This window comes from Leptonotus elevatus, chromosome 19 (assembly GCF_054856555.1).
Source record: "Leptonotus elevatus isolate MCC_2025b chromosome 19, RoL_Lele_1.0, whole genome shotgun sequence".
Classification (NCBI taxonomy): Eukaryota; Metazoa; Chordata; class Actinopteri; order Syngnathiformes; family Syngnathidae; genus Leptonotus; species Leptonotus elevatus.
In genome coordinates, this window is record NC_141257.1 from 9,939,394 (window position 1) to 9,955,611 (window position 16,218).

Below are 16,218 nucleotides of genomic sequence, written 5' to 3' on the forward strand. Positions count from 1 at the left end.
TGCATAACGACAGCATACCTGACTCTTGGATGCAGCCACCTTTGCGAACAAAGCCTGAGACACCTTCGCTCGCCTCATTTCGTGCTGGATCTCTTCGTAGATGGAGGAGCTGATGTTGAGAACGCAACTGTCCGTCCTCACGCTTCTGTCTGTTGGTACTGGCGACAGTCTGGCCTGCAGGGGGACAACAATTTTTTTATTTGAAATATGTGCCACACGGAAAATGAATTAGTGAAATGAGTGGGCCAATCTATATAATAGAAGTAATTAAAAAGTGTGTTAAGGATGGGATGCACTTTTGGCCATGGAAGGTTTTGAAGCTTGATGAAAATGTATTTCACCAAACTTTCCACTAGGTTGCGCTACTGTACCCTAATTGCGCTTTCACCCACTTGCATACAAGAATGGTCTCTGACAGTGCTGTCAGGGACGAGCCTAGTTTTATATGCCTTTAATAGGAAATATTTGTAATCAAATGTTTATATTCATTTAAATTCCTTTTAACTTGAAAAGTAAGAGTTATTAGTAATCATTTAATCGTAATTATTTTGAAGGTGAAATTTCAGCCTATTTTTGGTGTCCTCGTAGCGTCTGCCTATCTTGTCTAATGGGCGAGCCAGCTCTGGTGTTACTTATGTGGGTTCAATTCCGGTTGGATATCAGGCATTATTTAGCTTTGAATCAGCTGTTCCATTGTCCCCCCCCCCCCCCCCAGATTTTGTAGGCACTCAAATATAATGGCTGGTAAATGTATGGTGATCAAACGATGTCACACCACTTGCCGCCGATTTTACATAATACTTTTAGCAGGTTAATTTTTGGTCACAGAAAATAGCTTGAATAAGTTTTTACTCAAGGGCAATTTGTATGTGCATTGTCCGCTGATTTAAAAAGCACTTGTTGTACGTGTAATTGGCGGTTGCCATGGGAACGGAGAAGGAAGTGAGCAACTGCATCGGGCTAAGTGAGCATTTTAATGTGCTGATCATTTGGGTCAAGGTCTTGGTCTTAAGAGGAGGCCATTAAAATGAAAGTTGGAGTTTTTGTTGTTGGATTCTATTCATGGGAAACATTGGTACGTTAAATACAAATAATAATAAAAAAAACACAAGCTGTTTTAGTCTAGGCATAAGAATATACAGTATAACAATAAAAATAAATAAAACCAAGCCGGAGGAATAGTAATGTGCGCATTGCAGTAGCACACATACAGCATATATTTGTATATCGGTGAGACCTGAGTGCATCTTGGGGGGGTATTGTTGCAGCTCGGCGTGAACCCAGTCAGGCTTCGCTCTTTCTCCTCCTGGTAGAAGCGTTCTCGTTCCGCCTCGGGCAGCTGCAGGAAGCCGTGCATGGCCCGCAGGTTGACCAGGAGGGACTGCGAGGCGTTTTTCGGGTCCTCCTCCTTCCGTAGGATTTCTGAGAGTAGACCCTAGTCAACAAACATGGCGCAGTCATTCACTCACATGTTCAATATTAGATGCTAACTGGTTCCTAGCTTCTACTTTTAAATCCAGGAATTGAAATTAAATATGTAAAACTCTTGCCAAGAGATGAATAGGATGAGCAACATTTCAAGTAATAATTTATTTAAGGAGAGGTATTAACCTTTCTATTCACACGGGGAAGGCTAATAAATAATATATTGCCTAATTAATTTATTGTAATTAGGCTATTTGTTTAACCCAAAGAGGTTGAAGAGTGCTTATTCTCTGTCCAAAAATCGACCATTAAATGTGCCCCAAAAATAATAAAAAATTCGAAATATTTAAATTTGAGCTGTGAAATGATTACTTTTTTAAATCAGATTAATCACATTTTCGAATTTTGATTAATCACGATTAATCACTTAGTAAAAAAGGCTTTTTTATCAATATTTTTTTCCCGCCAAATTTGAAGAGCACCGGTTATGTGTTAATTCTTTTGACATTTAATCTTCAACATTTTTTTGATCCACTGCACGCGCTCATCCTCCCTCTTTTTCTAATCAATGAATTACTTGCATAATTTAAAATGGGGGGAAAAAATGACCCCAATGTTTTGACATGAACAAATATTCTAAATGTCATTTATTAAATGCTTTACTTTAATGCATGTAATTATGTTTATTGCTCAAACAACCTGTGCTACCTTAAACGTAGCCATCTGCTGTCACGCTAAAGGATCATCTATGGTCAAAATTAATCGTGCGATTAATCTGCGTTAATTCATGATTAATGCGATATTTTTTTATGATTAATTCATCAGTTAATGCTTTAACTTTGACAGCACTCATTTAAATCAATAATAAGTTCTGTGGAGCCCCATGAGTGTAAACACGGCACTCTGATTAATATTGCGTTTGTGGAATATGAATAGTGACGTGCGAATACTGATTTTGATCTGGACTTCTTCTGGTCATTGGATTATTTATTAATTAACAGTTTTATTTTATTTATTTATTTAGGCGTATTATATTGTGTATTCTATTTTTAATGCTATTAATTTCATTAAGGTATAGTGGGATCTATAGGTCTCTCATATATATATTTTATTATTATTATATTTTTTGTATTAAGCAGCCATTTTTATCCATTTCAAGGGGCGGCCATTTTGCCACTTGCTCAGGTAATGACCAATTACGGCTCCCGTTTGGAGTTTGGTCATGTGACATTTGCCAGCTGAGCCGCGACGGTCGTTACCTGAACTGCGACGTCATTTTCAGTGGACAGCAAGTGGCAAAATGGCCGCCCCCGAAATAGATAAAAACCGGTGGATTTTGCTGCTTAATTGCCTGGAACATATTATTGTCAAAAAACGATTTGAATATTCCAAAAGGCAAAGATAATTTCATGCTTCCTCTCGTGGACTCAATCTTCAAACATGGCAAGGCACGTGATTATGTTTATCAACCGTTTCCTGCGTTCGCTGTTTGAACGTCACAACACGCAACAAATTAATGATCTCGATGTCGAAATGACACATTTAAAGTTTCTCACTGGCCTTGAAAGCACTTACTCCAAAGCTCTCCATATTCATCTCTGAATCGAATTGACCAGACACGCATCTGCAGTTTAGAATTTCAAAGCCGCACATGGTTGCGAGCCAGTCGCAATGCTCGCATTATTGTGGGTCTATATGCGCATAAGATGCGTATGATGTGCAGATTCGAGGGATTTTGCTCCTGAAAAAAACGAAATTCAATTTCATGCTAGGCTTGGGAGGAAACTGGCTTCCTCGTCGTATCATCCTCAGATTCACCCGCCAGCCCCGCTTGCCTTTGCGAACGAGAGCGCAGCTTTAAGATGACAAACGATCCCTCCGCTTCGAGATGGCATCTTGGAATAACGCCAACTTGTACGGATGACACCCGGGAACCCTGGAGCTGGCAATGGGGAAACGCGGGCGCGGATAATAGCTTGCTCTGCTTATTGTGATGAAAATGATAATGATGATAATAATATTAACAAGCCTCCTTTGAGCCCCATTTGTCCGCCAGTGCTGCTGAATGTAAAGTGGCCTCAGCTAATGTGGCATTTTAATATTAGAGGCGATATGAGATTTGGATATGAAAATGAGGAAGAGTGGGAAAAAGATTAGAGAAGACAGATTGACAATAAAAGGTCAAATGGATAGAAACACTGCCTGAGTGAAAGATGGCAAAATGCAGGGCGAGTGAAAAGAAAGGATTTCTCCAAGGGGTTGTGATTAGGTAGCCAGCAGCTGCTTCAGTGTTGGCACCGTTTTTTTGCTGCAGAGAGCTGGCACAACCAGGCCTGCACATGCAAATGGGGGATGGGGCATTGCGGCAAAGGCCACACCAAAATGGCAACCGACCACAGCCATGGTAGTTTCTCACTTTTACCCTTTCCATTACTTTTGTAGTCGAAAGGTTAATTTTTGTCTCGTCAGACCGTAAGACTTTGACTTTTCTTAGGCCTGTCTCAATACTTTTTTTGGGGGGGGGGGGGTGCAGCCTGTCCAACCTAATACTGCGCTACTGTTGTGAGTGAGATCTTCTAAAAGCCGTGTGTCACTAATCGTTGTTTTAGGGTCTCTCACAATACTTCAGATGGTCAGACCATCCCTTTGAGAATCTTGCGTAATCATAAACTTGACTTGGGTTCATATGTCTTCACAGGCAAAAGCCACATTGAAACTGAGCATAGACATTCAGCATGGATTATTGTGAGAATAATAAATGTAATAGGACTAGGGGTGTCAGGCGATTCATATTTGTAATCATAATTAATTGCATGACTTCAATGATTAACTCACGATTAATTGCAAATTTTATATCTGTTATAATTGTATAATAAATGTACAATAAAAATATTGTTTTCAAATTGTTCATACTCTTGTAAAGTAGTTTTTTTTTAACCGAATATAAATACAGTTGCATCTTTTAGTGATTGATACAGTAATTTCATAATAATTTATCAAATTGTTTTCTATTAAAATTAAAAGGTGGTATTGTAGTGTGACATTGATTTGTGTTGAGGTCATTTTTCTGCCACTAGATGGCATAATTGCATTTGTAAGACGTCGGTGACAGCTCGGTACACCTGAACTCCCTTTCCCGCCTTTCGTACCTGTGTCCTGTTGAAAGCCACTCGAGCGAAAACGGCTTGCGAAATCCCCGCTCTCTTCATTTCCTCACGCACACAGTGGTAGATGTCGTTCGGCACGTCAACCAACCCCAGGCACGGCCCAGCTGACGTCTGCTGTTGTAGCCCGCCGGTAGGAGATCCATCGGGGCCACATTGGGCCTGCTGGGGCCCTTGAGGATCGGGCACTTTGGGGAAGACCTTGGCCGGAGCCCTCCCCGCCGACGTGTGGTTGAGATACTGCTGTGAGGCCGGGGAGAGCCCCTGTCCTGCTAGCATGAGGCGTACAGCATATTGCTGGTTTAGAATTTGAGTCATGACTTGCTGCTGGGATCGGTTGAGAGTCTGGGTTAGCAACCCGGAGTTGCAAATACTGTGAGGGGAGGCTCCAGCCACCATGTTGGCCATCCCTCCATGGAGGTAAAGAAGGCTGGAGCTCGGATCGGATGCACCGCCGTTGCTGGGCTGCTGAGTGTTGGAAATATGTGACGACTGGTCTGGGAAACTGTCGATCTCTGGTGAAGAAAAGAGCAGTAAAGTCAGTGACGGTGATAGTGAGGCTAGGCCAGGGGTCTGAAACCTGTGGCTCGAGAGTCACATGGGCTCTTTAGTCCACTCCCAGTGGATTTCTAAAAAAAAATTGTATAAATTATTTTTTTTTACATTTAATTTTTCATTTTTCACATGAAATATTCTTTAAATGATTTATAATTTAGATTTAAAAAAAATAAGTGAATATTCAAAAATTTTCCACATTTTAGGTTGTCAGAAAAAGAGATGAAAGGACAATGGAAACTAAAATGTCCAAAAAGTGACCATAAAATGTCCAAAAAGGAAAAGGAAAAGCAGAAAATTACCATAAAATGTCCATGAAATTGCCAAAAATGTCACAGAGAATTTTTTTTTTAAGAAGAAAGGATAGAAAACGTTTAAAAGAAGAACGATAAAATGTTCAAAAACAAAAGAAAAACAAAATTTGTTTAAAAAAGGTAAAAAAACATATAAATAAAATAAAATGTACAGACTGGAAAGAATATGTTCAAAAAGTAACTATAAAATGTCCAAAAACAAAGAAGAAATCTCTCAAAATACCATAAAATGTCCACAAAATTGCTAAAAATGTCAGAAAATTGATTGCAAAAAAGGCAGTAAAACTTTTAAAAAATAGCCATCAAATGTCCCCAATAAATAAATAATAAAACTGCCAAAAATGTCATAAATTTGACCGGAAGTCATAAAAGTCTAAAAATGTATGAAAAACAAAGTATGAAAAATTATAAACAAACCCCCCCAAAAAATCCAAAAACAGAAGACGAACGGTAGAAGAAAATGAATCTCTATATGTATATGTTTTGCGGCACCAGACATATTTTTTATTTTATTTGGCCTCAAAATGGCTCTTTTGACAGGAAATGTTGCTGACCCCTGGGCTAAGCGAAGCGTCCGACTGATGGCGTTCACTGGGATTTGGTACAATCACAACAGAGTGACTTACTGTTGCATTTGCTCGTCTTGAAGTGTTTGTACCATCGTCCAAACTCCTGACATTTGGCCGTTGACACGTTGGCATAGTAGGTGCAATTGACTATCGAAGAGATCATGCTCTGAAAGAGTGAAAGGACAATGGACACTTTGCAGTGTGGCTTTTGTGTCAAATGTGTCTCAGGTGTTCACAGATCTGATAGTAATCAACTCATAAGTGCATTATTAAAGAAAGAGCCCAAAGGTAAATAGAATAATGAAGATGGATGAGATGCCATACATACTGCATGTAATCAGGGGTCTCTCTCTCTCTCTCTCTCTCTCTCTCTCTCTCTCTCTCTCTCTCTCTCTCTCTCTCTCTCTCTCTCTCTCTCTCTCTCTCTCTCTCTCTCTCTCTCTATCACACACACATTTTCCATCTAGACCCTCGTGTACAATCTTTACATCCGATTACACCTTTCATCTTCTCATATTTATTTTAATCTGTGTCTTGCGAAGAGGCAGGGGGGAAAGGAAGTGAAAGAGAGAGAGAGAGAGTGGGAGAAGACATGGGGGAGGGAGGACGACGCTCATCTCAGATCTCAACACCAGCTGAGATGGAAGGAATATGAGGAAAGATGGGAGATGGAGAGCAATTTCTCTTATCTGCTGGTTGTCCTAAGGCTTAAGGGAATAACAGATTAAGTCGATAATTACTCCTGTTCGTTATGTTTGCAGTTGGGGAATGCTATTAAAAGGGGAAAAAAAAAGACAACGTTGGTATAGACACTGCGATGGTCGGGCTAAGTCAGAGATAGGCATCGCAATCTATTTCAGTCACGCACACACTCACTCGCTCACACCTTATCTGGACTTCCTGTCTAACTATTGGCCCGCACACATGTCAGTGATAGATGCAAACGCACACACAAGTTTGTGTGTGCGTGTGTTATACCTGAGACAGAGGACACTCCTTGGCCAATGAACTCTGGTTCATGTCCTTGAGAAGTTCTTTCAACGAGTTCCGAACTGTCGAGTGTGTCCACTGCTCTGCCGGCAAGTCCTCCAGCTTGGGACAGCTAAGCAAATAATATGATTTGTGAATATTGCAAGTAGGCTTTTTGCTTCCACAGACTGCTATTTCAATTCCTTCCCCCTTCATAAATCTCCCAAAAACAATTAAGGAAAATGTATTGCGGTCTGATGAGACCACAATGGGGGCTGTTTGTCTTCAGCTGGAACTGGTGCCTTAGACAAGATGGAATAAATTATGATTAGCTCGAGCTTTCAAGTGTTAGCACAAATAATCTTCAGGCAAGCAAAAAAATAATAATGTCAGGGGAAGCCTACTAGAACATCTGAAAATGCTTCAAAGCTACTTTGAATGGTGGCAGGTGTGTGCTTGCTCCCGCATAATCACACGTGATTGTTTTTTTTTTTCAACAGCCACATGCCAGTTATATTTCCCCTCTTTTGGATTTTTTTGTTTTTTTATCAATTGCGTTTTACAGGTTGTAGGTCACATTATGAAATCAAATCACGTATTTATTTATTATTATTATATTATATATACAGTATATATGTGTGTATTTATTAACATTTTTTTTTAGCTTTCATACATTAAAATGTAGTACTAAGTTCTCATCCTTGTAATCTTTTGATCACAAAAAAAATTGCATTTGAAAAGGACAGGGTGTGTAGACTTTTTATATCCATTAAACTGTATGTTGCATCATGTATGTTGAATGTATGTACCTCACACACAGTAGAGTTATTTATATGTTACTCTGAATGTTACTTTATGCTTAATTCATTTTTTTTAGTATAATTACAATAAAATACTTTGTGGCCAGTTGGCATAAGCAAATAGCAAAAAAAACGTACCTTTGCAGCTGTATTTTAAGGGTGATAACATGGTGGACATCCTGCAGCATCTCAGCCACTGTGGCATCTGGAGCATCTGTCACACTGGAAAGAGGCAGCGGGTTCCACCTGCCCACCTGGATCAAACCTGACACACACAAATACGCTACTGTGTGACAGTGGATGAGTGCGGGCGTAAATTTGTATTTCCTTCTTTTGATGTTGTGTACCTTGTTGACCTCGAGTCGAGAGAAAGCTTGAAGGTTACAAAACCAAGACTTTGCCTATTTTCTGCTTCAAAACAACCAGACCGATAGTTTTTCATTGCTCTGCTGTTGCTTGAAAGTCACCCTCCTAAACACCCACTATTAAGAGTTTTTATAGCAATTATAATGATTAGCCCCATGATTATCCCCCATTCTTCCACAGAAAGAAGATGGCTGCCCACACACTCTGATTTGTTCCTGACACACACAAAAAAAAAAAAAAGTGACCAACGGTCACCACGTGTTGAAAAAGTCTTTGCTTTTCTTTCTAAAGACAAACGAAACACTTCATTAGAGGGACACGACTGACAATCATTTGCACCTTTGGCCTGAGCAGCAGAGCTGTGAGAGTATCCCAACGTCAGCAGGGCCATCTCAATCAGCTGGTTGAAGAGCAGATCTCTCTTGATCAGAACAAATTCGGCATGGTCTTCTTTCCTCTCGCCCTCCGCGGGGTTTTCCAAGTGCTCCACCACGCAGAAGACAGGCAGCGAGCTCCCTGACGTGGCAGGAGAGAATATAATGCAACTGAAATGAATATATATATAATATTGAACGATTGGGCTGCGATCAATTTTGATTGATTGCTGTAAAACGTCATTAGACTCACTCCTGTTTCTAATCAAGATTAGAATTACAAATGTCACATGACCAAATGAAAAAAAAAGGTGAGTTTGACAGCAGTGGGCGGTAGAATGAAACAAAATGGCCGCCCTTTGAAATAGGTGAAAATGTCTGATTAATGAATTCTTATTTCACCAACACAATATTATGTTTAGTTGTTTTTTTTAATCTAAGAACCTCAGGGTGCTAACTTGTGAACCGTCCCTCTATTATAATTTACATACAGAAACTAAGTTAGTTTGTTTTGGTTTTTTTTTTTTTGCTTAATTGTCTGGTATCACATTCAAATCACTGTCTAGACGACAAACAAGAATTTGTTATATTTACCTTTTGGCTGATGGCAACTCTTGTGCTGATGCCTTCCCGGGGTAGTTTTCTGGACCAGATAAGGATTTTTAGTCCCAGGACTGGTTTGCTTGCTCCTATCTTGCACCGTGCATCCAACTCCATGTTGCTCCAGACGAGCCATCTTGACAGGAGGGGGTCTCGGGTCTGCATTGGGTTCGGCGCCCTCTGGTTTCTTGGCTCCATTACACAGGGGGTCCATCTGCGGAGTCACGCTGGATGCATAAAAGTCGTTCGGAGTGAGTGGACCAGGACTTCTGATGGAGAATTAAAAAATAATGAGTAACTCCTTCATATCCAATAAAGTGCCGTTTTTTTTAAAACAAAACCTGCTGTCGTGGCAAGCAACGGGAATTAAAATCCTCTAGCACACACACATAGAAGAAGCAAACGCGCGTTTATAGTCCCACGTTCGGTGTTATTCTTGAAAGTTTAGTCAAAACCGACCTGTTTTAGTCGCTATACGCCCGCACACGGTTCCAATCAGTAAAATCGCTTCTCCGTTGCAGCGCCGCTCGTCTGATTTAAACATCGCCACACACTGACAGTGCAAGTAGTTTTGCTGTACCTCCAAACACCCTCCTCATTGCTCCGTTCATCCACTCGGCTCCTCGTTGCGGCGCGATGATGAATGGGGCGCGATGAGAATCTATACCCGTGCCGAGAACAATACGCGATACGCGTTCAGCCTGCAGTCTGCAACCTCTTATCTTATTTATAGGCGTGCACACACACGGCCAGTTGTTTTGCTGGTTCGCCTCCAAAGACCACAATGCACGCCAGGGGAGAGAGAGAGAGCGGGAAAGCGAGAGAGCGAGAGAGAGACGCGCACACGCACACACCAGCTGCATTAACATATGGTGTAATAATGAATTCACTAGCGCGCCCCGTAAATGTATTAAATGTGACAATTGCGCATAAATCTATTTATGAAATTCTGCAGCATGCTGTGCACGCTCGTACGTATTATTGGCTTTAGGGTATTGGCGCTCTCCATGGTAACAAAGTGGATGCGAAACAAAGGTTGACTGCCATTAACTTGCTGACGTGGTAATGTTGTTGATAAAGCAGCCATACTTTTATTGCTAATATTAACAGCAGCATATTTTTTTTGTGATTATTAGCAGCATTTGTTGTTGATGATTAATATTATTAGTGTTAATACTTGCATTTTACTATCAAAGTACTGTACTACCTAAAAATACTGCAGTTGTGCCTAATGTTGCATGAGTGGACAAATTGCGAACATCCGGATTTGTTAGATTTCAGCAATGTAACGCTTCATTTCCACGGCCAATTGTATTGCTTTTGCCTGTGACTAAAACCAAACATATTGATATTGTTATCGCAGTCAAACGTATTATCACATTTTCAAATCAAAATAATCCTCACAAATCAAATTACAACGATCCAAAGTCCAAGTTTTCAATGAGCGCGAAAGCCGAGCGGCGTTTCAACGAGATAAAAAAAAATGCTGCGTTCGAGGAAAGTGGGAAATCAGAATATCCCACTCGGATTGGTTCAATTCCGACCGCAAAGCGTTCAAAGCAAATGTAAATACAAGACTTATTGTAACGTCTTTCAAGAACGCCACCAGTAAACGTTGGTTGGGATGTCACCCTTTTATTTACCGGGAACTGGACGGCTACCGTTGGCCAATTCACTCAAAGGAGTTCTCCACAATATCAATCTGGTACTGCTCCATGGTGATTTCCTCGGGAAAGGCGTGACGTGCTGTACAATACTTCGAGCTGATTGGACGATGCGTCATTGTACACGTTTGTTTTGGCCAATCACGGCCACGGATGAAAATGTCGTCTTCGTTCTCGTTGAAGAGGGGAAAAAGCACAAACGTCTTTACCAGCTAAAAATGAACAAAGCGCCTCTTGCTGTTCAACATTCAACAAGGAAACGGTGATTAATTCTGCGAGAACAGAATTGCTGCATCCATTCGTCCATGTTAGGTTTGTTTGTTTGTTTGTTTGTTTGTCCCGGCGTCGGCGCTGGCTTCCTGGTTTCGTCACAGCTGCATATCACGCCCTAAACACAATGTCGCTCTGTGATTGGTCCGAACCACTGGTTTTCGGATCGGTGGAAATCAACAGGCTCAGTACAAGATGTATTCTCGAGAGTTTGTGAATTCGGAAATACCACAAGAATTCAAGGTTAGTTGGCCGTCGCCGATGCCGGAAAGCAGAATACAACTCATGAGGGGCTAGCAGTAAAAAAGCCCCCCCCCCCCCACACACACACACATCTTTATTAACCGCATTCAAAAGGACAAGTATACAACGAAAGTTGTATACAATTAAACAAACACATGCCAGTGTTTACATACATAGGTTAAGTGCATTCAAAGAGTTTATAACTAGCAGTAAAAAGCCAAGAACACACGCAACCAACCTGCACTTAATGTTCCTCTCCTCCCGTGAGACCCGTGTTGCGTTTACCAACAGTCGGACATAAGAGTGCTGAACAGAAATGGCAACACCGAAACACACAACACACTTAATCCGTTAAACTAAATTCACGTGACACGACTTCATTTTGAATGACTGCGTTAACCATAACAACACAGAATTAATCGGAATCAGCCATCTTTGTTGTTTACATTTGCCTTGAACGCTTTGAGGGCGGAACTGGGACATTCCGACTGGGATAAGACCCGCCATTTTGAATTGTCATATAAGATCGCAATTGTCAATTCTCAAATTCCAAAACTGCCTCAATAAAACATGAAAAAAATAATAATAATTAGGAGTGACCATACCCATTTGTAAACACCACTGTACCTTGAAACAGCCGAATGACTTAATTTCCATGAATAGAAGTTTGACCTGAAAGTCCTCGCGGACCCCTTAATGCACTTCACGCTAAACCTCTACAAGTCCAATCCTCAAGTGGCGACTGGAAGTTCCATGAAGTATCATAAAGTCGTGAGCACATTTGTGCACAGATAGAGCACGCTCTACTACTTTTGACTAATTTAACAAAGTGAATTAGCAACCTCTCCAGCCAGAACGTGCTATGGCTGGTTACACATCATTCGTTGTGACTAAAATAGAGAGAGACATCACTCTTTTTTCTTTTCTTTTTTTTTTTTAAGGTATACGCGCACTGTGTTTTTTTGGGTTACACCCTAACACTATATGCATAAACGTCCCACCAAGTGTTTATATGTAGACATTTTTCTCTCCACCGTCTTGCTATTTTATTAGCGGCATGAAATGTTGTCAATGAGGCTGGCACGCTAAATGATAATTAAGGCCATTACGCGCTCACTGAGCATGTTACCAGTGCATGGCACCGAACGCAGAGCACCGTAAGCCTCATCTCGGGAGACACCCGACTATTCACGCAGGCGTGTATCTCTCCAAATTAGGTTAGAGTTTCATTGCATTCACTAAGGATGCGATGTGGTTATGGAGTCGTGATATCCTCCGGTGAGCTCAGTGCAGTCTGTGGGGTGAAGGTTCGAAAAGGAGTGTAGCAACCTATAATGTAATCGTTTCCTGAAAATGTAATAACATATGCACTTGACTTGGTCAAAAATGTAATAAAAGCCAATAATTTCACCATTAATGTAATTTAAAAAAAAATCTTTATTGATTTGGGTCCTTTTTTTTTTTCTTTCTCAAAACTGATCATGTAAACTATTGTACATTTTGTGTTTTGAGAATCTAAGACAGTTATATTTACAGCAAAAATTTGAGTGTAAAGATTTTGGTGTTGAATGTTTCAGAGTGTATTGCTATTGTTATTTAGTGTTAAACACACTGTCAAATAACTTCCAACACTGACCTCCATTTAAATCAGACAGTGTTAAAAATACACTTTGGGGGTTGAAATAAGTTTTAAAAGTGAAAGAGAGAGAGAGAGAAAAAAGGCCACCTGAAAAAGTAATATAATCCCCATTAATGTAATACGGTATTCCATTATTGGTAAAATATATATATATAATAATAAAAAAATACATTTTTAGTGAAATTCTTACATTATTGGGTTTTATTACAGTTTTGATTAAGTTAGGTGCAAATTTTATTACATTTTCAGGCTTTATTTTTTATTTTTTACATTAGAGGGTTTTACAAGGAACGACATTATTAACCAAGATCATTGACAGAACAGTGTCAAGCAGTGTTAATCTGGTCTCATCAGACCGCATGAACATTTGCGCTTATTTAAGTACATTCCCATAAGTATAGATTTTGTACAGTATTTCAAAACATACGGTCAATTTAAAGGTTTCAGTTATTTTTGAGAAATGGAACGATATAACATTTGAATGCGACATTCATTTTGTACAAAAAAACAACAACTCAAGTAACAACTCAACCATCACATGAATTTAAAGTTGCAGTCCTCAAATGACAAACTCGTCATTTATTACTCAGGTTGAAGAATCACTGCTGTCCGTTTTAATTGTATTAAATGACACGTTTGGAGCATTTTCTCTTTGCGCTTCATTACCTCACGGAGTCTCACCCCAGGCACTTGACTCATACTTCTTTACATGGATCTTGCATGTGTTTGTACAATTGCGAGTCTGCAGTGCACTTGGGCTTGTTTGAGGTGATCTATGAATCACAGCCTAAGAGCACTTTGTCTAAATGACCCAACAGTCATAAGAAATTATTTGATATTAGTGGCGGAAAGTAAAGTACAAATACTTTGTGACTAAAGAAGATTTTTCACATATTTATTTTTCGCTGCAGTTGAACTGCACCTTGACAAAAATGTATATTACTTTTACCAACCTTATTGATTGAGATTTTGGGCTCTTATAAGGCGTGGAAAACTGGGACAGCAGCCACATGGGGGTGTGGTGCTTTTTCTTCTTCTAATTTGTAATCATACACTGTAAAAAAAATAAAATAATAATTTGTTGTTTTTACAGGGAAAAGTTACCAGGGAAATTCTGTAAAAATAATAATAATTATACAGTGAAAATGTAAACAACTTTACAGAACAACGTGTTTATTTTATTGGTATTGAATGTACAATAAAAAGCAACTGCGTCTGAATTTTACTGGGATTCAATGTACAATAAACAATTTGTATAGCACTTTACTACCTCACAAGGCCCTCAAAGTGCTTTGCGTTTGAACTCATTTCACAGAATCAGAAACAACTGGACTTAGATGACCTTGCTTATGTATCTTTAACATCGGCACACTGCGCTTGGATAGAACCAACAACTGCAGAGTTGCAATTAGTTTTTTTTTTATGTCACGATTTTACAGAAATGCACTGTTAATTCTACAGACTACAGGCTCATTTAGATTGATTTAGTTATTCAGTTCACAATACTAGCAGCACTATGGGAATACATTGATAGTATAATAATAAATAAAAGAGGGAAACTCATTTTTGTACAGTTTTTTTATTGTGCTAACTTATCAATTATCATAATACGAATTGTCAATTGTATTTAACTATAAGTAAAAATAAAAAATAAAAATAAAGCTTATACGTATTTACGTTTGTACTTTTGCCAAAGCGCAAGTACAGATTTTGCCACCTCTACCCCAGAAGTATACATGACCGAAAGACACCTCTCACTTATGTCCACAAGAGGGCGGTGTTGTTTCGCTCCTATTCACATTTGAGATTTTCTTCCCACCACCAAGTGGCGCTTAAACCTTACTTTAGTGCACAGCAGCTGTCCACTTGAGGACAGGTGTGTTTACTTAAAAAAAAAATAGAGTGAGGTTGACAGTCACACTTATCAACACAAATATATTCAGAAGCCACCCATCTGTCTCCAAAGGAAGTGCTTTAACGGGGTCAACTCAGTTCACATGCATTCATACAGCTGCTTGAACTCCCTACATTTTGACCGTCGAGGTGATATTTTTCCCGTCACAATATGCAAACTCAGATGGACGCATATATAGCTACGTTTCTACTCGCGACTTTCATGCTGAGAAAAGTGAGAGTGATGGATGTCTGCCGCCATTGCACATTGCGGACAGACGATCATTGAAGCCGGTCACAATAATGCCACTCGCTGACAGGCAGCCTCGCGCCGTCACGGTCGTCTCCGGCTATATTGCCCGCCCTGCACCTGTGGGCTTCACCTCCGCTTTTTTTACGCACGCGACTGAGGCTCCCGACGCACTGGTGCGCGGCCGACAACGCGCAAACTCCCCTGGACACAAGAAAGCGTCGCATATATGCCGAGTGGAGCGGGAAAGCGTCCCGTTGCATGCAGCTCCGCAACCTTTTCAAGGGGTGCACTTCACACGTTAGGACGACTTCTCTTCACTCACTTTGATGGGGACTTCGACATTAAGCAGGGAAAATGCCTGTGATGAAGGGATTACTTGCACCGCAGAACACCTTTCTGGATACGATAGCGACTCGCTTTGATGGCACTCGTAAGTTTGCTCGGAATTACATTTGAACGCAACTTGTGAGTATTTGAGCTACTTGATTATCACTTGTGACTTTTGGAATGTTATTCAATTATCCTGGCTGGGATAATGTAATCATATTCTGGCTGGGTTGTGGTTAACACTTTAATGGTGACTTATTATGGAGATTTTTGTTGCAGTTTAAAAAAAAAATTACTTGAATTAATTGCATAGTTCCTCAAATATTAATCAACATGCTAATTTACTCAATAATAAAGATGATTTTTTTTTGTGTGTGGTTTTTACTAGTTACTATATTTCATCAACAATAGTTATGGATGGTCACTGAATAAATGTATACATGACAGGATTGGAATTTACCCCTCAAAAAATGTATTGAGAAGCAAAACTGGATCATTTCGGGAAGTCAAATCATCTCTATATGTTAACAGATGCACACAAAAAAAAAAGATGTCGAGAGAAAAGAACACTGTCCATACTGTGAAAGGGGGCTGCTTTGCTACATCCGGCATTGGGTGTCTTGAATCGGTTCAGGTTCCAATCACAGAATGTCAAGGGGATTATTGATCAGGGCAAAACACGCAGTCTGGAGAAGGAATACAGTATATGTTAGTTTAAACATTATTCGTGATCAGCACCATGGACAGTAACACACAGGCTTCTGTTCTACACAACAACTGATGTGACTTCTAC

The 16,218-nt window shown here is 40.0% G+C and overlaps 2 protein-coding genes across 15 annotated transcripts in view; one reads left to right on the forward strand and one right to left on the reverse strand.

The window, feature by feature from the left end:
• The window catches only part of satb1a (SATB homeobox 1a), a 57,231-nt gene that overhangs the window by 3,796 nt on the left and 37,217 nt on the right, over positions 1-16,218 (reverse strand). For 5 of the 12 annotated variants that reach the window (XM_086063219.1, XM_086063215.1, XM_086063217.1 and 2 more), the window contains 8 exons: positions 9,131-9,363; positions 8,502-8,678; positions 7,935-8,061; positions 7,006-7,129; positions 6,085-6,193; positions 4,575-5,104; positions 1,238-1,435; positions 19-174 (listed from right to left, as the gene is read on the reverse strand). In XM_086063219.1, coding sequence (XP_085919345.1) covers positions 19-174; positions 1,238-1,435; positions 4,575-5,104; positions 6,085-6,193; positions 7,006-7,129; positions 7,935-8,061; positions 8,502-8,678; positions 9,131-9,363 — 1,654 coding nt within the window. Of the gene's footprint in view, positions 1-18; positions 175-1,237; positions 1,436-4,574; positions 5,105-6,084; positions 6,194-7,005; positions 7,130-7,934; positions 8,062-8,501; positions 8,679-9,130; positions 9,406-9,595; positions 10,441-16,004; positions 16,112-16,218 lie in introns of those variants that run through there. The other 7 variants (XM_086063221.1, XM_086063220.1, XM_086063226.1 and 4 more) reach the window with 7 other exon arrangements.
• Positions 14,899-16,218, forward strand: part of kcnh8 (potassium voltage-gated channel, subfamily H (eag-related), member 8) — a 35,911-nt gene continuing 34,591 nt past the window's right edge. The window contains exon 1 of one of the 3 annotated variants that reach the window (XM_086063212.1): positions 14,899-15,528. In XM_086063212.1, coding sequence (XP_085919338.1) covers positions 15,453-15,528 — 76 coding nt within the window. In that variant the 5' untranslated portion in view covers positions 14,899-15,452. The remainder of the gene's footprint in view (positions 15,529-16,218) is intronic. The other 2 variants (XM_086063214.1, XM_086063213.1) reach the window with 2 other exon arrangements.